This window comes from Calypte anna, chromosome 20, assembly GCF_003957555.1.
Source record: "Calypte anna isolate BGI_N300 chromosome 20, bCalAnn1_v1.p, whole genome shotgun sequence".
Classification (NCBI taxonomy): domain Eukaryota; kingdom Metazoa; phylum Chordata; class Aves; order Apodiformes; family Trochilidae; genus Calypte; species Calypte anna.
Genome location: NC_044265.1, coordinates 5869738 through 5893800, shown reverse-complemented (window position 1 = coordinate 5893800; position 24063 = coordinate 5869738). Strand labels below are relative to the sequence as shown.

At 44.2% G+C, this 24063-nt stretch overlaps 1 protein-coding gene across 2 annotated transcripts; it reads right to left on the bottom strand.

Annotated features, from left to right (window-relative positions):
* Positions 1-2010: 2010 nt before the first annotated feature.
* Positions 2011-19575, bottom strand: LOC103539783 (transmembrane protein 189). 2 transcript variants are annotated; one of them, XM_030462888.1, is made up of 6 exons: positions 19288-19575; positions 15756-15875; positions 8689-8780; positions 7032-7176; positions 6187-6399; positions 2011-3180 (listed from the first exon to the last, which is right to left on the bottom strand). In XM_030462888.1, the coding sequence occupies exons 1-6, from the start codon at positions 19553-19555 to the stop codon at positions 3059-3061; spliced, it is 960 nt and encodes a 319-aa protein (XP_030318748.1). In that variant the 5' UTR covers positions 19556-19575; the 3' UTR covers positions 2011-3058. The 2 variants fall into 2 exon arrangements, with proteins under 2 accessions (XP_030318748.1, XP_030318749.1); XM_030462889.1 differs by lacking the exon at positions 15756-15875.
* Between the last annotated feature and the right edge of the window lie 4488 nt (positions 19576-24063).

Sequence of the window (24063 nt, the reverse complement as noted above, 5' to 3'; positions counted from 1 at the left end):
CTCACAGAACTTACTGGTCAGAGCTATTTTACACAGGGGTCCTGTACTGTCCTCTGACCCTGGTTGACTTCAACACAAACTGAAGTTGAGGGAAAGGGATGGGGACAGAAGGGACAGAGAACCCAGGACTATAAATCTGATACACAATGGATTATGGGGGTCTCCAGGTATGAACTGAAATACCTACTGCAGTTCTTGGTACTCACAGCAATAGGTGTTGTCCTGAAGCATTCCTGCACCTCTGGAAGTGCACAAGACTCGCACTGGAAGGGGAGATGATGAAGGGGAAACATTCTTTGCTCTGGATGCAGGGTAGTTTGCTCCCCACCCCACCAGCATTCAGCACACATTCAGTTCTGCACCAGCCACATCTGTTGTGCTGAATAAATTTAAAATAAGTTTCAGCCACAAATAGCAAAAATTTAAGGAACTAACTTCACCAATTTAGAGTAATGATCACCACGTTGACTTTCACAATAGCAGAGGTTACCTTTTATCCCACCCAAATTTATATTTACATGTTTTTTTAGTATAAAGCTAATGAGTCAGTGCCTAGAAATTAAAAGTAGCAGACATAAAACCACTTCTAGGAACAGCTTTGTGCTAGCAGGTTTGGCACAGAATCAAACCTTTTAAACACCCAGATCTGGGAGCCAACTGCAATAATTAACAAAGAATCTGTGAGCTTACTGCAATCTTCCCTAACCAAGTCTGCAACCTGCTGACTGTTCATCCCCTTCTCTGTGTTCTTATCCATTGCCTTCTTTGCCAACATTTCTGATGGGCTGGGTGAGAAAAAAAATGGGACAACTTGCTCTTTTGACCAAAGATAGTATGTAAACCACACATCTCCATCCCGTCGTAATAGCATTGCAGGAGTATTCCTCCCTCTTCCTCCCATTTCACCTAGGTGTATTTTGAGGCTCCTACTGAAGTAGAAGTATTCTTTAGTGCCACAGTAACAGAGACCTAAAATTGATTGCAGCAACTGGAGTAGACAACAGTTTAATTTAATGATATAAAGGTCTCCCCAAAAGTCTGAATCCTTGAAAACATGTTAAATATTTTGCAACCAAAGTTCCAACTGCGATTTTAATCTGTAGAACCCAGCTCAAACACATCTGCACTCAGCTCTTTCCACTAAAGGAGAACTGCCAAGTCCCAGCTCTAAGAAGTTGTGGTCCATAAAATCTGAAGAGATGGAGAAGCAAGGTTAGTCTAAAACCATTACTCAAAACACTTCCCTTACACCTGAGGAAAAGACAGTTCGAATTCAACATAGCTTACTGCTAGGGAGTGGAAAACAGTCTTAGAATCATAGAATTGGCTGGGTTGGAAGGGATCTCAGAGATCATTGAGTCCAACCCTTGAACCACCATTGTAGTTGCTAGACCATGGCACTGAGTGCCACATCCAGTCTCTTTTTAAATATCTCCAGACACGGAGAATCCACTACTTCCCTGGGCAGCCCATTCCAATGTCTGATCACCCTCTCCGTAAAGAAATTCTTTCTAATATCCAACCTAAACCTCCCCTGGCACAACTTGAGACCGTGCCCTCTTGTCTTGTTGAAAGTCATCTGGGAAAAGAGACCAACCCAAACCTGGCTCCAACCTCCTTTCAGGGAGTTGTAGAGAGCGATGAGGTCTCCCCTGAGCCGCCTCTTCTTTAGGCTGAACATCCCCAGCTCCCTCAGCCTCTCCTCACAGGATCTGTGCTCAAGTCCCTTCACCAGCCTGGTTGCCCTTAGATTTGACAAAAAGTGCCTGCTGGATGTTCTTAGGAGAACTCCCTCCCCAAGTCTTAGCCTTCAAAGCAGAACTAGTTGCACTTCCTGAAAGGTGTTGATGTCTGATGTAGTAGTGTGAAGCTCCTACAAAACTGAAAAACAATTGATGACTGCAATCTAAACAAGGCTTAAGAGGCTGCAAGGTGCTTCAGGTGGCTGGAATGGCATCAAGTGCTGACAATGCATGAATGAAGAACAGCAACAAGACTTAACAAACATGATTAGTATTATCCGACTGCTTTGTTATAAATATATTATATACATTCAAACATCACATTAAAATATTATTCATTACACCAGAAGAGATTAAGGCTTTATATTATTTACAGAAACAAGCAAGCACCTTAAAAAAAAAAAAAAAAAAAAAAGAACAAAACACCAGTCATTCACATTTCCCTTCTAACATTACAAGTTTGATACCTTGAGCTCTTGAATAAAGCTATTTGCAATGTGCCCAATGCTAGAACTATTTTAAACATTTATCATCAGGGTAGGAAACACTTAATCACAGACTCATCAGTGAGCACTCCACATTACCAAATGTGAGCATGTGTTGTACTGGGTGCCCTCCCTCTCCTCAGAGGCTTATTAAGTTGAAGGCTTATGCAGAAAGGTTGCTCAATTCCATGTAGAGCATAGGGCAATTTTATTTTAAGGGAAACTGAAGACACTTGAGGATTCATGGCCCACTGGAGGAGTGGGATTCTTGAAGTCTGTTCCACATTTAACATGATAGCAAAGACAGAGCTGCGAGTTTATCAGTCACTAAGTGCATTGAACAGTGATGACTTTATAGGCTTCCATCACTCTGATACACTGTTTTCATGCTGTGTATTTGGACTCAAACATGATGTGACAAACTTGTCACCATTTCCCCCTATAGGTCTTAGGCAACAAGCTATTTTTGAAGTGTTAAATAATGTTGATACAACACATGTTTACTCGCCAGCATGTATCAATGGAGTGACTGTCCTGCCTTCTGGCTTGCCTGGTAGCCTTATGAGATACAGTGATGAATTTTCTAAGATGTAAGCAGACATGGCTAAACAAAAAGGTGCTCAGTAAGAATAATCATCTTCATTTCAAGTATTGTTTTAAGAATTAGTTCTTTTCATTACAGTCTGTGTTAGCACTTTTTAGTTTGTGCTTTAGAGTCTTGTTATTTCTTTGCAGGTCTTGAATTTGGCTGATGGCTTTTTTTTTTAAAAAAAAAAACAAAAACAAAACAACATTGGCAACAAGGTAAGGATTGCAGAAGGCTGGCAAAAGTTATTTAATTTTCTGAGCCCATTTCATGTCATCTGCTCTTGGCTTCTCTCCAGTAACTGCTTGGATAATGTTCTCCAAACACCTCCAGAATCTTATCTTCTCTAATGGATAGTTCAGCCAACCTAAGTGATTACAAAGGAAAAAGAGGATTAGTTTGTCACAGCATCCAAAGTTCAATGTCTTGCAATATTTATTAAATAACATTCTTTAATTTAAACACAAGGTGAATGTAAGGTGACTTCAGATGTGGACTACTCTAGGACCATTGCAAAACTGTCAGAAAAGGGACCAAGTTGAATGACGTGTGAGAACCAAGGTATTTGTATTAGCAACACCTTGGAGTTAGTATTGGAATTCAAGCAGCCAAACAAAAACCCTAACCCAGTAATTTCAGGGAAACTAGTGGAAGAAAAATAGCTACCACCAAATTCAGCTCATCTCTTCCCCCATTTCTCATTAGGTAAGTACAGCAAGAAAGCAAATACACAGAACATTGCTCCAAAATCTCAAATACACTGTCAATGTCAGTGTCTGGAAAAAATTAATAATTAAAAAAAAAATTAAGATTTCTGCCTGGGACTTTACCACCACTAACTACAGCTCAGGAAAGTAAAAGTTTTTTCTTACATAAAACCTGAAGTTTAGATAGTTCCAACAAATTTTCACTTGTATGATATTTCAATGTATTATGCTCTCCCTGGGTGAAGTTAAAGTTTGTGACACTGATTGCTAATGAAGCCTGTAATGGGGAACTCTTGCTGCAGCACCAGGCTGCACGTAGCAGTACCTGGATTAAAATGGATTAAGAAGGCAGCATCACTAACAGCACACCCAGAGGTGTGCAGCTCACCTAACAGAGCACTCCTGCCTCCCAGGGACCAGAAAGGCTGCAGCAGGCTGTTAGAGGACAGGCTTGTACCATTCCATGTGAAAATGGCAGCAAGTGTCATCCTGTTCTGCATGCAGCCAGAGTTTAAGGTGCATTTCCTACCTACAGACTTAGGGTGTTGTGAATGCTTTGTAGAAGTGCTGCACTGTAGAGGCTGAGGGACTGGAATTCACACAGAATTAACAGGCCTCACCCTGAATTCAGAAGGCATTTATGATTCTCTTTTAGGATTAGTAAATTAACTTGATTTTCTGATACTGTATTTTGACACCAACTTAACTACCTATAACTGACACGGGAGTGCACAGAGGCAATTTTACAGGGTTTTATTACACTGCATTATATAGTAACTCCAGTCCTGTTTTATTAAATACTGTAACACCAGGAAAACCAAGAGATCAGCACTGGAAAATGTTATTTCCCTGTAGAAGTTTTTCTATAACCAAGAAGAGATGGATGTCCACAGTGATTTTAGTTAACCTAGACTTGCAGAACTATTCTGTAAGCACTTGTTATATTTGGCTCCACATACACTTTTGGAAAAGGAAGTTTAAGAAAAAATGAAAGTAGAAGCAGGAGTGAAGAAGTTGTTACTACAATGGAAACAGTGAGCCAGCAGCAGTTCATGTTAGAGCAAAGAGCTGAAACACAGGACAGCATGAGCAAAACTGAAACACAGGAAAGCTGCTGCAGATGCCAGCTGCATCCCTGCAGCAGTGACACAGCCAACACAAGGAATATGACTGTTCTTGATGGTGATGTCCTTGACTATTTGTATAGCTATTATGGGAAAGAAATACTGAAGGGAGAGAATATTCACTGCTGAAAAGTACTATATTGCTATAGAGCTACCTCATTCTCTAATCAGACACCACAGCTTTAACTGGCTATGCAAATGTTTTCATTTGCAGGTGAAACAAACAGGTGGCCCTGTTTTCAGCCACCTTCTGTAGTTGACCATGATCTTTCCTAGCTCACCTGCAATCCTGCAGCTCCACTCAACTCACTGTACTGATGTCCTTTAGGAAGTCAGCCCATGCAATTGTCATTAACACAGCCATCGGCCCTCAAGGAATGGACGACTCCTTCCTGGTGTCTAAAAATGGCAATTAGTCCAAAAGCTTTAACACTGAGAATGCCAGAAATCTCCGTTATCTGACACTTTCCCTGGCAATGATGCAGGGGCAGACCTTTACATACACAGGTCAGCTCTGAAACATGTGTAAATACTTCTTCTACTTAGCTGTCTACTCATAAATCACTAACAAGTACATTACAGTAACTAGTTCTATTTTACTCTTTAAAAAACCTTTTTACATAGCAGAGTGATTGCATGTTTCTGTTCACCTCCTTGCTTCTACCCCAGAAGAAAAAGAATTAGGGCTGCAGAAACACTTTGCTCCACTGGAAAATCCAAGTACACATTCTATCATGCTGTGTTATGCCAGACTAGTATGGTAGGAACAATTAGAGAAAGCACAGAGTGAACAGAAGCACATGCTTATTTTCAATGAAAGAAAAAAAAAGTAATTGGTCCAAGACTGCTTAAACTTTGAGAACACTGGAGGACTGAAAAAAATACTCTTAGGGTGGCAAGATTTTTGTCATCATCTGTCAAGCCACACCTCTTAATTATACTGTGTTCTTATATGATGGGCTGGTCATGAGAACTAGGTTTGTTTCTTGGCAGAGATTTCAAAACTGATATAAACTGTCAAAGCCAATGAAAGCATGAAGAACCAGAGTTATTCCAGCTGATTAACTTTGTAACTCAGTCAGGAGTGTGCAACAGTGCTGAATCTGTATACCCTCCTCTACAGTGGGCATAAAATTTAATATAGATAAGGTAAAGCCAGTTTTCTGCAGGTCTGTCCACTCCTTTGCCCCACATCAGAATGAATGCTGGAAATGCAGAAGCTTTGCTTTTAGAAGTGAGCATGCAAGGCAGCACTTGCAGACAGCATTCTCCTTTGAAGCAACAGCAGCTTTAAGACTTTAGTGACAGAAAGCCATTACCAGCCTGAGATTACCATGCAAGCATCTCAGCACCACTGACTGCCCCATCATCCTGAAGCTACCACAACCAAAAATTTTCCCCCCCACATTTTTTATGCTACAAGAGCTCTTAGCAAACTCAGAGCAGAGTTAACTTTACCGTATAATTTTCCAGGTTTTTAATTGTCACTAAACTACATCAAACTACTAGAACAAGCTCGCAGTATGAACCAGATGGCAGTACCAGTTGTGATGCAGAAGTATGTCTCGTGTGGAGACACATGATGGATCCTGTGATGCTTCCGTGGCAGGATAACATGCCAGTCCTGTAGAAATATGACCCAGCGTGGAAGACCAAAGTATGTGTGAGACCACTTGTGAATCTGGTTCGTCATGGTTATGAAGATGATAAGGGCAAAGACATAACACTCCCAAGGACAGGCTTCACATAACGCCTCTGGAAAACAAGATGCACATCTTAAAACACCATTTATGAAACAGAAAATTTCTACCAGGAAAATGATATCTTGCCCAGATACAGCTGCCTGGTGCAACAGGAACAAAGGCCTCAGTGAAGCCTCTTTGGCAGAAGTGCCACAAGAGCCAGTGAGCAATTCCAGAATGTCACAAGACAGGCTGGTGAGTGCCTATGCCTGTCAACTCACCACAAACAGAAAGGTAAACTCTGAGTTTACCATCTATATAATTAAATCCATCTTTCAATTCCTGCAATTCTAATTAGCAAATACAGATGAAGCATTTTTATATACTTTAGAACAATGAATTTCTCTATATGCACAGAATTTGATCCCTCTTGTAAAAAGAATATTTAATGTAACTTCTAATGGTTCCTCACAGGACTCTCCAGCCACCAGTTCTTGGTTGGGTTGAATCAAAATTTTACCTCCTCTTCAAGAAAACAAACGAATTTCCCTACTGCCTCCCACAAGGATCATGCTTCAAACAGCTATTACTTCTCATCTCAAAGTCACCAACTTCTCCTAACTTCACATGGGCAAATCTTAAGTACCAAAAAAAAAAAAAAAAAAAAAAAAGCTAAATGCACATAAGTAAGAACCAACAGCTTACCTGGGGAAAAAGAGACAAATTTGTATGCCATGTTTGCCAAGGGCACTAGTGTCATAAAGCAGTTGTCTCCATTGGTCTCTATAAAATCATGTCTGGTAATTGCTGTGGGGTCAATATGATGTTCTCTAAAAGGTCTGATGAAAGCCTGAAAAAAACAAATGGATAAACGTGACACCATGGCTCAATAATGACTGTGGATGAAAAATATTAAAAACCCCAAAAGCCTCAGACCAGCTTTCAAACCAAGTAAGTGAGTTTAAGAGAGTTCTGTGGTACAAAGCAATCCTGGTAAGCAGGATTCAAACTTTGGTCATGACAATACTTCAGATAATCTGATTTACATTTGCAGAGCAATTCAGTTCCCAGACCCAAATTCAGTTTTTGATTGCTTTTCAGTTTTATTCTTAATTTTCACTTAGGACCCAGCCTCCAGGTCTCCAAAACAAGGCACCAGCATGCTAGCTGCACAGATAAAATAAGCCTGCAAAATTCACAAGCAAATAGTAGTCATTTGCTAACCAGCACAAACCAAGAAAACACTAAAACCATAAAAATGCAGCCTAACATTTTGTATGGGCTACAGATGATAGTGTTAACAGACCATAGGCAAGTTAAATTACATAGACAAGACAATATAATACACAATACAAATGTCTCCTCTGGAAGAAATCACATCTGAATACACAATTTCAGAGGAGAGAGCAAATATTACAGATAAGACTGGAAGAGTAAACCAAGCATCCTTATTTGCCTGTCACACGTACATCATGTACAGCCCATGTAAAGGTGTTCTGATCAGTCTGAACTCTTGTTTATTTAGTGCAGAGTCTCCTGCAGTACTTTTTCTCCCTTTTTTAACTATGGTCCACAGATAAAGGGATTCAAGGACCACTAAGTTGATTGAAGGAGAAGAAAAATAAGTCTAAACCCAAGTCTTAATCCTGCTGTTTTAGTTCACGTACTTCTGAATAATAAGGATTTTTCCATATACTTTTTTTAAATAGAGACTCTTCCAATACCATAAGAATTAATGTTAGCCATGAAATTTATGTTAAAAAACAGATTATTGCTTATTATAGAAGTCAGTGCACCTTCCAATAAGCACCTGACAGTTGTGGCTGCAGATGTTTAATACATCTCAAATATAAATCTTCAGTCATCACCATTCTAGTATTAGTATTTTGCTGGGCAAGCAGCAAAGCAGACTGGAAAGATGTCTTACTGGAGGGTCTCCATGTTCTACAAGGCTGCTTTCAGAGCTACAGAACAATTCTCCACATCTGCATTTATTGGCCTCTCAGAAAATCAACACAAATCCAGCCAGATTTTAACACTTGTGGTGTCACAGGCCATTCCTGCAGCACCTTGGGAAGGTCTGTGAACACAGGTATTGCAGAACTGTGTGCAAACCTTAAACAAGGTGATAAAGTGCCACAGTGTCACCTTGCTTGTGTCACCCAGGCAGAGTATAAAAACACAGCACTTGACCAATCTGCCATGCCACTTAGTGGAGGAGGGTTCTGAGGGTGGAGGAGCTGGCAAGACTGCAAGAAAGGCACAGCTTATATAAGATGTTCACTGTACAGGTGACAATACAGGAAGTGTTTCAGAAAAATATTTTGTAACTTTTTCAAGCTTAAGAATAAGAATCTCAAACCTTTCCAACTATGGGTAGCTCCACAGATCCCCAGGTATCAGCTCCCCAGTGAAATAATCCTGATAGAAAGTCAGCTGTAACAACTCCTGCAACTTGAATAAGAAGACAGATATATGAATGCATTATTACTCATTTATTCACATTTTATACTCATTTTACAAGTTTGTTTATACACCTCTAACTTAGATATTTACAACTACAGGAGATCTAAACAACCTGAATAAATGTAAGATTAAGCAACCAGGACTAAGAGTTTAACAAGACTCCATTTTGATGGTTGCAATCTTCATCAAATCTATTGATTTTGTGTTTAACCCACCTTCTACAAAAGAGCCTGACAAATCTTTGCAACTGCTGGTATGGAAAATGCTAAGTTAGAGCTGAGTCACTTGGATCTGCCTACTCCCTTCTTCAGTAGTGCTTAAGAGATCACTTGGGTATGAAATAGAGGCCTTTAAGACAGTCAGACCCTGTCCCTTAATGAAAAGAAACACCAAAAGGTACCAGTTCAAGTTTCCACATCTTGCTCTGAACAGATTTCAAGAGAGATTAACCAGGTCTGGACAGAATCCAGATTTGCTGAAGAATGAACCAGACTAAGAACTGGGATTCTTTTTCACATGTGCTGTCCCTCCAGGTTAATAAATATTAAATACCAGAAAGAGCTTTCCAATTGTTTTTTTTTTTTACCCCAAGACTGACCACCCAGTGACTCCTACACCAGCATACTTGGTGGTTCTCTGTGGAGGCAGTGTTCAGGCTCAGGAAGAGGAAGGCACCACACTTCTTACCACGCATGTCAGCTGCAGTGGTAAGGGCAGAGCCCAGCAGCAATTGGATCTGCACACAGCAGCTGAAAGAGCAAACAGCCTTGATCCAGGGGAAAGATATCCAAACACTTCACTTTACAACAACTAAAATACCATTCTTGCTGAGGTAATCACCCTATTAACCCATATTGCCTCCAGCACACTGCATTATCAGGGCTTGAAAGAACAGCAGGAGTAACAACAAAAGTAGAGACAAAACACTGACAGTTCAATAGATATTTCCCATGTTACTTTGATGGCAGCTGGTAGAAAAGCAAGAGGAAAGAATGAAGGGTGCCTGGAGCAGTGCATTATACTAAGGCAATCTGAAAAAACCCTAACCACCAGAAATGACATTTCAGCTGTGTTACAGAAGGGCTTACTCACTGTTCAGCAATTGTGTATGATGAGTTGTAATAAAAGAGCAAAAACTGTACCAAAGGTTATAATGACTGCTGCTGAAATACTGTGTTAGCACTTTGTCTTCAGATTCAGAGGGCACATCAGCTGGCAATGAACTGAACTCTGTGTTCTCATATACCTAAGCACTGCCTTTAGATGAAACTGGAAAAAAACAAGGCACTGGTGTTAAGTTACTTCTAGAAGCTTGTGTAAGATCAAGGCTAGAAGGATGAGGTAAGATTGACAGCCCTGAACATGAATTAAGTTACTCAAAGTCAGAAAAAACAGGATACCCAAGGTGTAGATATGAGGAGCAAATGGTGGATTCAGACACATCAGATACAAGGTCAGTAAAGCATTAGAAAAACACTGCTCTGTAGACATTAGTTTTGCTCGAGCCAGCTGAGGGGTGGTATGGAGGATCAGCTCATGTCTGGCTTATATCCGAACAGGAGGTAAGTACTCAGAAAACACTGGAAGAGGAGGGGAAGAAGGCACTGCAGTTAAGAAGTGAGCTGCAGAACTCAAACTCCAAGATTTTTTTTTGTTTTGAAAGCAGACTGCTGAATCAGAAAATAAATTAATGACAAAATGCTGACAACTTTACCCAGGACCACTGTGGGGATTTTTCCCTAAAAATCCATCACTAGAAAAAGACATTAAGCCATCTCAGAAGAAAGTGATTAAAAGAGTTGAGAATAATGAATACTAAATGAAAACCATGATCCAATTTTCCCTCACTAAAAGAAAAAAAAAAAAAAATCCAATACTTCCATTAGTCCAACTCATTGAACTGCCCCCTGCTTTCATCCATTTAAAACACACCCAGGGCCCAGTGAGTCCCAATCTGCTCTTGGGAGGACTGGGTTGTTCTGTCCAGGCTGGCACCCTGAGGAGACCCCGTACCTGAACATTTTCCAGGCACAGGACGTACCAGCCACGATGCTGGCTTTGCTCAAGGCCTGCACTCCCGCTGGAGCAGCTCCCTGCCAACACTCCCTGCCACCCCCTCCCTCATCAGGGCAACACTCCAGCCTATGTCAGTGTTCTGACATGCCAGAGGCACTGTTTGAGGGGATCAGGGTGACTGAGACCTACACTTCTGAAATCCTCAAGCCAAAGTCCCCTGCAACTTTAAGAGAGCCCCCAGCAACTCAGCAAGCAGACAGAGCTGCCTTTGTCCTGCTGGCTGCTGCCACACAGCACAAGAACACACACCCTGCACACACCACTGGGGATGCACAGGCACTGCCAGGGGAAGCAGGGTGGGCAGGGAGGGTCCCCTCTCTCCTGTCACACCACAGCTTTCATCCACCCTGCCTGAGAACAGCAGCCAGCCTGCTCAAGGAGTTCATTCCCTACATAAGGGAACAGATAACTGGTGTCCCCATCACCTGCCCAGGTGCAAACCAGCATTATTTGTACTCTTAATTGCACTTCCAGGACCAACAGGCTCCAGGATCCTTCAGCATCAGAGAGGTCTGGAAGCCCCGAATTAACACACACAACTACTACAAAATGCATTGACACAAGAAGATTGCACCAACACAGTTTGTATCCTAACACAATGGTATAACAAAAGTTTGTAGAATCAAAGTTTTGCCTGTTTAATCAGAACAGGCTCCATCTTTAGGAAATGATACAGTATAAGATGGAAAAGACAAAGTTACCCACGGCTATGAAATAACAGTTATTTCAGATGGGGTGAAACAGCAGATGAGGCTTATTTGGATCAACACTGAAGTAAAGTACACTTTTCCTTTGTTAACAGAGGTTTCCCTGATGTAATTTCAAGGATCAAAATTTCAAGTGTAAACTCATTTTAACATACAAAGTAAACCCGAAGTTACATGACATGGCTACAGTTCTCTCTCTTGCTCTAAGGCAGCAGGACTTTGAAGCAGCTGACCCTCATGCATTTCATAAAGCTGCCAGGATCTCTAGAGTGCTTTTACTCCAATCTGTGCCAGAGCTTTCAGATGTATTACACACACATCTTTTGCCTCTGCACTGCAGGTAACCAAGTGCAGCTCTGCAGACCTACTCAAGCTTGAAACAAAAAGGGTTTGGGCCTTGATCAGAAGAAGTTTCTATTTTGAAAGTGAACTACACAATTTCTTTTTGCTTACTATGTCCGGGTAATCTGCAACATCAGCAATATGAAACATGTATCTCAAACAGGTTAAAAAAAAAAATAAATAAAAAATCAGTTCCCCACCTCTCCAGTCTGCAAGGATTACTTGTATCTTGTGTCATGTTACAAGATGTTTAAGATATCTGCTCTATGTGGGACAGTTCTTATGAATATAAACAGATTTTTTTAAAAAAAGTTACATTTGTCTGGTAGGACTGCAATACACAGTATCTAAGCCCAAATGTGGCAGCAGATAGAAGTCAAATGTCTGAAGCAAGGCAACCAGTCTGGAAAAGGATTTTACACAAAAGCACGAGGGAGAGAAAAACCAAAATCTATGGTATAACTTGATGAATTTTTTATCTAGATGCTCTTAATATACCACCTATATAGGGACACAACTCGCGTATAGTACATAATATGCTGGAACCACAAATTCACCTGAATGTGTAAGAGCTTTCAAGCCTAATCTTACACACATTTCAGTGAGGCTTTTCTGCTTATCAGACAAGTAATATCTGTGCCAGCCTTGACACCAGTTCTACTGAGCTTCTATTACAGTGGTAGAGGCTGCTCTGATTCTGCCTCTCCCCTAGGATGCTGCCCTGCTGCAGCTTGAAAACTGGGGTATTAAACCCCCATCAGATCCATCCCTCCTTACCAAGCCCAGCCTGGAGTTAGCTGTGTGCACCCAAACAAGTTACTTAATTCAAATGTACACAGTTGTCACTTGCATAAAAAGGAAAATCCTCCTAGCTTGAGCAGCTGAAGCCATTCAGAACAGGGCACCACTGGATTTAACACTGAAACAACAATAAAAAAACCCCATCCCCTGACTGCTTTTGTGTGGGGTTTTTTTGACAGTGCAGAGAAGAAAGGAACAGTTTCACATCTCTGTTAAACCAGCCTGTAAGACAAAGAGACTCACAGGGGCTTCTCTTCCTTCCTGCCAGGATCATCTTTAGTCAGCAGAAAACAAGGCAGCTGCAAAGCTGTTCTGAAACTGCCCCATAAAGTTCTGAGCTGCCCCCCTCACTCCCCAGCCCAGCACCCACAGGTGATTCAGCACAGGACAGGACAGTCCTCTCTTCCCAGACTGCTCACACCACACAAGGAAGTGAGGAAGTGCTCTCAGACTGCCATTAGCAGGAGGAGCAGAGATTTTTTGACCCAGTAACTTCCTGATTATTCACAGCATTACTCACGTAATAGCTGTGTCTTTAAAGGCATGGAAAAAAGGTATCACACGGACTTTTTTTATAGATATAGGGCTTAGGCTACGTGAAATGGTGTGGAAGGTTCAAATCACTATTTCTTAAAAGAAAAAGAATAGATTTACATAAGAAAATACTGGGGGTTCCAACGATGCATCTTAAAGAACAGGTCTGTGCAGATCAGCTCCAGACCACTGGATTGCTTTCAGATTCCCAAAAACCTGATGTGAACTTGATCTAGAGCTGGTTTTATTAGTAGAATATTTATCATCTCAACTCAAAGGTCAATATTTTAATCTAATCTTCAGGAAAGCTTTCCATAGAAACACATCTGATGATGTCTGTGACTCAATATTCCCCATCTCAGCCATTGTGTTGCATGTAGAATTTAGGAGTTAGCACATTTATGGAGATCTGGACTTTTACAAAATTAACAAAAACTAATCATAACTGGTAATGATAGATAACATTCTCACTTTAGCTGGAGAAGTGATGTATTGACATCAGAGAGCAGAACAAGACAGCATGCAGTGCTTATTATTTTATTGTACTCATTTCTGTACACACTATCAGTCATTTCCACACTACTTTATTTACACAGAATCCAGATTCTGCTACTTTAATCATTCACTACTGCTTAAATAATATTATCAGTGAACTGGCTGCTTTATCAGTCACACTGGTAACCAGGATATCTGACAACTCAAGCTTTTATCAACATTATCTCTGAGATGAAAGCCTATTGCAAACCAATTGCACTACAGGTTACCAATTCTCTTGTCTACATCTGTCCTCATCATTATGGAGCAATCTCCACACTGTGTTCTCCACTCCTCCCAACACCTCCACCTCATCAATTGAGAGCAGACAAAACTAAGTTAGGCAAGAGAGGTGGGATGATTCCCAGTGGAATGTCACTGCTCCCTTTTACCACAACACAAAGCCAACAGCCTTTAAACAGACACAGGGAATAACCCCTTCTCAGCTTTGACAGAAATTCACAGCACCTGTCATGTGTCACTGAACCTGCTGGTTGGTTGGTTTAGGGTTTTTTTTATGCAATATGCAACAGTGATTACAAACAAGTACAATTCTCTTCTAAAACATACACCACTTCACACAATTTATAGCAAAGTTACTTGTATTATAAAGCACAGAAACTGAACACATGTAGCCAGCTTATATGGTGTCCTAATAAGTGACACCAGACATTCTTTCAGTGAACAAGGCAATTTATTGAAAATACATGAACATTTATACACACCCAAGCTAACACTGCATTCAATATGGATTCAATATAGTGAAATGCTTAGCTGCTATTCTCTTCCCCCTCTCATCCCATATTAGAAGTTTACCAGAAAATTATGAAATGCATGCACTGCAGAGCTGACTGATTTCTAAATTCAATCCTCTTTCCTTCTCCCATTATATACATAACCATAGAGCTACCACTAACATTTGCTGCCCAGAGAACACCAACAGACATGAGTGAGACAGAGATTACCAAGTGCCTCAGCTCCACCTCCTCCACTGCCCTCTCTCCTGCCTGTTCTCAATAAAGGTCTTGTGCAACAGCATTTCAAATACTATTCTATCACAAAGCTCATGTGAACACTGCCACTTTTGACTCCAAGAGTTAAGCAACATTCAGTTTGTACACATGATGTAATGAATGTTGTTTTTACACCTAGCTTATTCTGAGACAAGTTTTTCCTTTAGCTGATTCCATGCAATTCCCAATTCTACCAGGAAAGCTGGACAGCATCAAACTACAATCCTTTACTAGTTCTTCCTCTCTTTCACTGAAAAGATGAAATCACAAACTTGCTGTGTCTAGCCCAGCCAGCTTTGCACTGCCAAAATCCACACAACTTAAATATCTCTACACATCCAAGGCAAAGATCAGCTTGCTTGCCTACACTTCCAAACAAATGAAGAAGTAAGAGACCAAGAGTCACATTAACTACCACAAGAAAGCTGCAACTTTTCTTGCACTGCTGGGAAAAAGTCATCATTCAGGGGACACACTGAACTTCCCAATCCTGACATGAAAGCATAATACTCCCAAATACCCAGTTTTCACTATCAAGCCCCTGAAATCCACAGAGTCTGATACCTGAAACGCCTTTTATAAGATTTCTCTTAGACTTCTGCTTTCTGGAATGTTCTTGCAAATATTTTGTCCATCAATGTATTTTGTTTCCAACTCTGCCATCCCTGACAGCTACTCTTCCTCTCAATGGTCCTCACACTTACAATTATCATGAAAAAAAACCAAACCTACATAGCTATGTTAGAAACTTCACCCTGGAAATCCTGAGAACCCAATGAAATGAAAGACAAGCAGTAACAGTTTTTGCACAGTCTGTTTCAGAGGCACTAGAACTACACACACAAAAATGTTCCTCTTCCTTTCCAACATGTCAAGTCTAAAAGGTCAGACATTTCTTCCCAGCACTACAACAGACAGTCTTGCCTTGGTCACAGCAGAGAACAGTTCCTACTTACATATCCCAACAATAACAGAGGGTGTGTGTTCCAGTCGCAAGTAGAAGAGAAGATTGTAAAAATTGAAACAGATCAGAGAGAAGCATAAGATGACAGAGATCCATTCTTGTAGTCTCTTTCCTGTTGGAAAAAAAAAAGCAAGGTTTATTTTTATCCGAGAGGAAACTTTGAAATCTGAAGTAATACAGACTATTCCATGCCAGGATGACTGACACAGACTGACACGTGCATTTGTCTGACAGGGAACTGAAACAAGCTTATTTTTCCATGGGAGATGAATATATTTTGTTAAATGACATTGCTCTTCCTCAAGCCATTACTAACTCTTCACCCTTGCACAAATAACAGGGACAAATCAGACATCTCACATTGTCCTAGTTTCCTTTTCCCTGAGGTTGCTGGCATAATGTTCCTCTACATTACATCTTTTTTTCAAATTTGCATTTCATTCAATATTCACTGTTGCTGGTATGGTTGAATTTGGGAACCAATTTCTGGCCTCAGAAACCTTGTAGTTATAGCACCTTATGATCTACAATATTTAAAATCTCAGAACTTATAAATAAAGCTGCTGTACTAAGAGGAAAAAGCATCATCCTGCATTTTGGTGGCCCTAGAAAGAATCATCTTCCTAACACTGCAAGTATACTTCTGGGGCTTGCTTCTTTAACTCCTGCCTTCCTGCTCCCTCTCTGCCATTCTGAGGTGACAGACAAGAGACAGAATAAACAAATTCTCTCTTATATCTTGCTGTACTACTTCATACCTCATTTATTGTCTATTGAAAGAGAATAGACACAGAGTATGGCAACACTTTGAACATCCAGATTAACAGCTGAAGGCTTTGACCTGTCAAACACAGCTAGATTCTCACAAGACACTGATGCTGGGAGCAAGTGAACACTCAGAGTGAGACTTGTATGGATTAAGGCATCAGAAACAGACCTTTAATGCCTAAATCCAAGGAGACCTTGGCCCAGAAGGGCCCTGGACGTAGTTAGCTCTTAAGACACTCAGAAGCAGACAGCCTTCACTGCATGCAAGGTGCACAGCCTCTCACAGCAGCAGAAACACACTCACATGTTTGGCTTGAGTCCAGGGTAGGAGCTTTCCTACTACTCCTCTACACTGACCTACTGTCTGATCAAATGTCTCCTCTTAAATGCTCAATCAAGTCCTTCTTATCAACTACACCATGCAATGAAAAGGAAAAGAGGAACATCAAAGGAGGATCAGTGTTATCTTCCACATGTCTAGGACGCAATATTTTAAAGAAGAATGGACAAAGTCTGCAACAGTTTTGTTCTACAAATGCCATGAGAAGGTAAATTAACATCCTCTGCAGTAGGAGAGAATTGTAAAATTAAATTAAGACACAAGAACAAGCATACTTCAAGAAAGCATCAGGTCACAACGTGGAATATTCTATAATGAGATCCCTGGAGTAACGAAAATAAGAGTTAATTAACACTCACTTCCTGCATAAGAAAACCACACCCTGATTAGAGGAACTAAGTGGGTAGATCCTCACGGAACAATTAGCTGACTGCAGGGAAACACTGGGCCCCTTACCAGCAAGTCCCAAGGGTTCAGCCTGAGCAAACACCACAGTATTCTGAGCACAGGGATCCTGGACTGACTGCCAGAAACACACATCCCCAGCTCTGGACAGACTGGGAAGGCAAATCGAAGCAGTGGAGTCAGCACCAATAACTTGTGTATAAAGAAAACTCAAACATAAATGTTTACATCCTGTATGAGGGACTAAGATGCCAAGGGCACAAAGTACACGCTTAAGGAATTGCAGAAATACTCCAGAATCATGTTCACTCTGCACAATTATATGTAATCCACTTCCTTAGTGGAATTACATAGTTCAGATATCATGTGTCTCCACCATAATACATATTCTGACATTGTTTATGCAAGTAAGGTCATAAAAAATGCACATTTAATATATTATCACAGCTCACTGCTGATAGGTATCACTAGACATACACCACCTCACCAGCTTCCCAGGAACTTCAGTCTACAGTTAAAGATATGGGTAGTAAGTTGTTTGAGGAGGAAAATGTTTTCTTTATGAGCAAAAGCACAGTGCACAGGTAAAACTAGATACTGCTTTTCTGTAAAGCACAGAATCAGTTACTTCCTGGATCAGAACTGTGTATCTAGACCATATAAAAGGTGCCATGCCCCACCTTCTCTGAAGGCAAGGAAGATGTGACCAATACAAGCTGAAATGAGCAAACATGTCCTGAACAGTCTAGAAAACTGACAGACTAATTAATGCCTTTGTTTTCTTATCATTACTTGGCTCTGTACAAATAAGAACACCCGCTTTACCAGTAACTGCTCTGAATGTGAAAACTAAACTGTTCAGCTGACCTGCTGGGAAACTGCAAGATGCTGAAAATGTGTCTTCCTTTTCCCCATTCTACACCTGCAAATGAATTCCCTGAGAATAGCATTGCTCACACCATGACACAAAAACAAATTACGTTTTATTATAAGGAGTTTGCAGTCATTTCCAGCTGCATAATCAAAGAGCTGCTGTCACTCTACTGAGTTCTAACAAACAGTAAGCTTCAGGAACACAAGACCAATACTAAAATTCAAATATCCCTCTGCCTCTTTCTGGGTTGCCAGCACAGGGTATCACAGAGTAGTTCACTGAGTTCGTATTCAGAAGCTAAAGCTTTTGTTGTTGCCTTGCTTAGCAACCAAACGTCTACATCTGGTTTTGGATGGAAAAGTTAAGTTTTTGTTTGGATTTAAAGGGAAAAGGAATTCTGTGCTGGTTGGTTTGAAAACCTCCACCCCCAGCAGCAAGACCACGGGTTCAAATGTGAGATACCACTCCACACTGAGACCCTTTCGTGAGCTGACCATATGACCTCTTGGCATATCAATGATTCCTTAACTCTGCAGGTTTGCTTTAAAAGCAGTGGGCTATGTTTGTAATCTAGTTTCAGTTTATAAATGACAACTGCCAAATGCAGAGGAGCACTGAAGCCCAGCATGGCTTGATGGCCGCACAGATAAGTGTCCCTCCCCCATGCTAGACAAGAAGGGGAAGCCATCGGCACCTCCACGACATCGGGAGCCAACGAAAGGACCCTCGATGACACCAGAAATCCCGCCACCCGCCCAACCCACTGCTCGTTTGCTAACCCTGCTCTAAGCAGCCTCACCCACCAGCTCTGCCCAGGCCCAGACGAGGCAGGACAGGAGCCGGACGTGAAGCCGCCGGCACACGGCATCCCCCCGCCGACAGACCCGGGCCCCGGGACACCTCCCCGGGCAGGGCCCAGCCCCAACCGGGCCCTGTCGGCTCCGCCGCTCCTCCGGGGCTCCGTGGGGCCGCGCTGCCTCACAGCGGCCTTCTGGGGTGGCGAGGGGCGGAAGGCCTGAGGGGAACCCCCGCCCCCCGGGGGAACCCGGCCCCTGAGGGGACCCAGCCCGAACCCCGAGAGGAATCACCCACCCGCACCGGGTCCCGCGGGGCGCAGTCCACCGCCGCCGCCCTCACCTGGGGAGTAGAGCTCGGCCAGCTCCCGGGCCCCGGCGTGCTGCGCGCCCCACCGCCGGCAGCCGCCCTCCGGTTCGCCCTCGGGCTCTTCCGCGGCCTCCGCCTGCGCCTCCGCCGTCTCCCTCCGGCGCGGGACCCTCTCGGAGCCGCCGCTCGCCATGGCCCGGCCCCCCGGCTGCTGCTCCTCCTCGAAGCCGGCGGGGGGCGGCGAGCGCAGCCCAGGCCCCGGCGAGGCGCCCAGCCCCAGCGCTGCGGCCCGCGGCAGCATCGGGAAATGGGGCCGCGCCGCGGAGCTGCGGCGGGGGAGGGCGGGCGGGCGGGCGCGGCTGACCACGCCCTCGGGCACGCCCCACGCACCGCCTCCCGCCTATCGCCGGTGCCGCCGCGCTGGTCCGGGTCATTGGGCGGCACCGCCCGGTACGGCGGAGCCAATGGCGTCTCGGCGGGGTGGGCGGTGCCTCCGCGGCTGGCGGCGGGAGCGGGCGGGGCTGCGGGCGAGGGGCGGGGCCGGCAGTGCCGTAACTCGCTCGCCCCCTGGCGGCGCTGCTGCTCCCGCCGAGCGGCCGCGGAGTCCCCGGTACCGGGGGAGCACTCGCGTTTGCCGGGATTTGCCAAGAACGTTTCCGTGCCCAGGAAATCCTTCTCGGACCCTGCCCGTGCTCCTTAACGGCCGCGGGTAAAGCCACTCACCGGTGCGCTCACCGGCACCAAACAAATGCAGGCAGTGCGGAAAAAAATGACAGAACCCCCCCAGCAGTAGCTAAGTAGTGCACTATGGCTATAAAAATAACTTCTGTAACAGATCTATGTAAAGACCAAATAGCACTAAAATAAAGGTTCCACGTAATTAAATAGATTTCACTTAGACGTGCAGAGTGTGAAGTGCCAAATGAGATGTCTGATTAACCCAAAGGTTTCAAAGTGCACCATAGGGCAGCAAATGCTTTTCTCATCACACCCACCCGAGAGGCAGATCCCTATCCCGCAGGATGTGACAGAGGAGCAGCCCTGCGTGTCCCCAGTCCAAAGATCTGGAAGTGAAACACCAAACCACCCAGGAACTTTCCAAAACCTGACCAAGCTGACAGCCAAGGACTGCTCTGCATTGTCACTGCCCTACTGTTTTGAGGATCTCTAATTAATTAATAATTAGCTGGAATGACATGCTCAAATTAGCAGTTCTTAATGAAAAAAATGGCTGTTGAATTCAATGACTACTGGACTCATCAAGCCTTATATATATGTATATATATATATATATCAAAAGTTCTGGAAATAGTAAGTGATAATGATTTGCTGCTGACACAGAAGATGGTGTTTATCTGATGAGATTTTTCTGTTAATTAAAAAGCTCAGTAAAACGATGAGCTCAGGGTGCCACAGTCCTCTGGATTGGGCTGTGTTCAGACTGAGGGACAGGAAAGTTCTGGCATCCAGGGCTGCTGATGTATCCATTGGACTTTTGAGAGGTTTGGCTGTTCTGATGCCAAGGGTTTTGCAAAGATTCTCTTGGGGTCACAGTGACCTTAATAATGTTAGTACAGAAATGTAAATGTGAATGAATTCATGTCAATTCAGTAGGATATGACACCTTTAAATGTGTTTTGTGGTACATGACCATATGTCCCCATTATGAATGTGTAATTAAGAGGAAAGACAGCAATGGTTTTAAATGATGTACAGTTCTTGGCAGTGTTTCCCAAGACACCTTTAATATCTGTTATCCATCTTGTTTTCTGGCTGCCAGTGTGAAGAAAAAGGAATGAATTTCTAGCAAGGTTTGGCTTTGGGTGGGTGACCAAATTCTGTCGGAAAATCTTTTGCCCTGGAATAGAGCTGCATCTTTCTGTAATAATCCCAATTTAGATGCCTGGAGACAAACCTTACAAAAGGAAAAAGGTGCTTTGAAGCCTTTTCTAACCTCACCTCAGTGTGAGAGAGAAGACCATCGAGGTTTGGTCCTTTCCTGGAGACAAAGCAGCATCTGGGACCCTTCTGAAGCACGTTCCTTTTTTATCATTACCTGGAGGAGGAGAGACAAACCACAAGTTAGTCCATGGACTCTGGTGAAGCTCTAAGAGGTGGTACAGACACAGCCACACCACAGCCCAAGGTGGAGCCGTGAGGATTTAGCACCGCATGAGTCCAATCCCTTGACTATATCACCCTGAAGGTAACCCGGGACAGGCGGGACAGGCGGGACAGGCGGGACAGGGCCGCCGAGACGAAGCCTGCGAGCAGCTGGCGATGCTGCCGGAACCTCTCGTACCAGGGCAGCAGGCAGGCGGGACAGCCCGGTCCCACCCGCCCCTGAGTGCCGGTTCCGGCCACCGCCCGGTCCCGAACCTCCCTTCCCGAGCCGCTAGGTGGCGCTGCAGGCCCGGTGACGCGCGGGGTAGTGGCTGCCCCGAGGCACGTGACGTGCGGCGCCCCGAGCCCCAGCGTCACCGAGAGCCTCGCGCCAGTCCCGCCCCGCCCGGCGGGAGAAGCGGCCCGGGAGGACCGGGGACAGCACCCGAACCATCGGGCTGCGCGTCCGCCCCGGCCTTACCACCAGGTTCTTACCGGCATCCCCCCGGTGGGGACAGGCCGGCCACCTCCGCACCTCACAGGGTGGCAGAGCGCTGTCTGCAGCTTCACCCCGTCCATTCACACCGGGCACACCGCCTCCACCTTCACACACGCGTGCCCCGTGCCCCCCGGACCCGAGAACTGCCCACCGGGCCCTGCTGTCTGGTCCCTCCCTGAGCCAGGGGCACGCAAGGGGCAGCAATGGCCGCACGGAACGTGTCGGTGCGTGGGTGAGCGGGGGCAGCCGCTGCCACGGCCCCGTCCAAAGCCATCAATGCACAGATCGGGAGATGGCGGTGACCAAGGAGGGTGCTCTGTGGCTGTCCCCACGTGGTGCCCAGCCTACCATGGCCACCAGCCAGGAGGCACAGGGACTGCTCTTTGTGCCAGAACTCCCGGCCAACATGGTTCAAATGATCCCCTGGCAGCCCCGCTTTCCCCCTGGTGCTCAACACAGATGAGGGCAGAGGGGAAAAAAAATAAAATTGTACGGCACACAGACCTTTGAACACTTTCAATGAAGAAAAAGCTTTTAATTCTTCACTCAAGCCCATCTTCCTGCCACCCTCTCCAAGCCTTCCCTTGTTTACGTTGCTCCTGGCAATACCATGGAGTTCCAGCTGCCTGGCTGCAGCTGCAGTCCTCCTCGTTTAGAAATTTCCTAAATGGACTACCGAGTCCTACTACTGACTTCTGAGAGTTGGCAGGGTATACTGGAAGGATAGGATTCTGTTCCTTTGATGGACATTTTGAAAGCTTGGATAGTCTAGATAAAAGCATTAATATGTGATCTGTACCTGATTTATCAAAGGAGAAGGCTGTGATTACCTAGGAAATGTCAGGAAACTATAGTGAACATCTGGAAAGTTAGTGGACAGCAACTTCTCTGACATTTTTTCTGGAGTACAAGTTAAAAAGCTACTTATAAAATACAAAGTTGCTTCTTACTGTCCCTGCTCAGAAAGACAGCCCACAGCTTGCCATCCAAATGTCCTCAGCATGGACTTTCTCTGCAACACAGTTGGAGACTGTAGGTTCTGCACTGTCACTGTTCCCTTCCACAGGTATTTCACTGCACTCTATCTGTCCCTCCTTTTCTTTCGTTCTTTCACAGAGCCACCGAGTGGGTGCTCTGACCTCCAACTCGCTCTGGAAAATTTTCAGTCTGTTAGGGGAAGGTATTTTGCTCATGTTGTCCCACTGGCTGGAGGCAGCAGTGCCAATCTCCAGGTGTCGTCTCTGCAGCACTCGGTGGGGCAAAGAGCAACACACAGATAAAGAGGGGATTGAGCAACCCAGCACTGCAAAGGCCAAGCATGCTAGGTCAGAGGTGAGCAGAAAAATCAGCAGAAGACCAACAAATACCCGAGCATCACCATGTCACATGGGAACAAGGGGTGAGGGAGCACTTAGGGAGGGGGAGGAATCTGGTCTGTAACAAAAGAACCAGAGAAGGCCTGGAGACGTGGCTTGCAACTGCCTGGGGAGCTCCCTGCCACTGGGGACTGCAAGGCAGAGTGTCACAGATGCGGTTTCAGAAGAGAGGCAAGCATGTGGCAATCAGTTTTTTATGTTAAACTGAGGCAAAGTCTCAAGCCCAGTTTAAGAGCTGAGGGAGAAGGAAGGAAAGCCAACTGCTCTCTGAGTTGAGACATTGTCCTTGTCTGACATTTCACAGGTCCTGCTCTTTACAGCAGAGAATGGCAAGGGGAAGCAATAGATTGAAATCTGGCCTCTGCCAGGTACAACTTAAGAGCTCTTGTTGGCATAAGGTGTGTAGCTGTATAAAGGACCTGGGGCTAGGAAGAAGAAAAAGAGAGCACACAGCATGCTCAGAAATAAATATAAATTTTACTTCTCTATTTTGCAGCAGGGATTGCAACACTGCTCCACTTCAGGCAGTCCCCTCCTACCCCCCTGAGACCTTCCCAAACCACCTCAGTGCTCTCTCCCAGCCTACCCACACACAGGGATACTGCTCTGCCCTGGAACCCCTCATGTTCTCCCCTTTAGCTCACCTCCAACATACTGCCTACTGGATCTTGTTCACTGATGCATCTGTCAGCTTCTTTCCTCTCTGCCCCTCTTCTGCTCTTTTGTGGTGTTTTATACTGCAAGCCCATGAGCAAGCAGCTGTGCTCCCACAGGGTTTAGCATGATGTAGCTCTGCTCTTACTGATGTGCTGTGAGCTACTGCAAGGCAAA

Coding starts and splice junctions, on each gene's coding strand:
- LOC103539783 (XM_030462888.1), bottom strand. CDS start 19,555: ATGCTGCCGCGGGCCGCAGCGCTGGGGCTGGGCGCCTCGCCGGGGCCT. Junction 8,781..15,755: donor CTCTGTTATTGTTGGGATAT/GTAAGTAGGAAC, acceptor TTCTTATTCAAG/TTGCAGGAGTTGTTACAGCT. Junction 7,177..8,688: donor AGCTACCCATAGTTGGAAAG/GTTTGAGATTCT, acceptor TGTTTTTTTCAG/GCTTTCATCAGACCTTTTAG.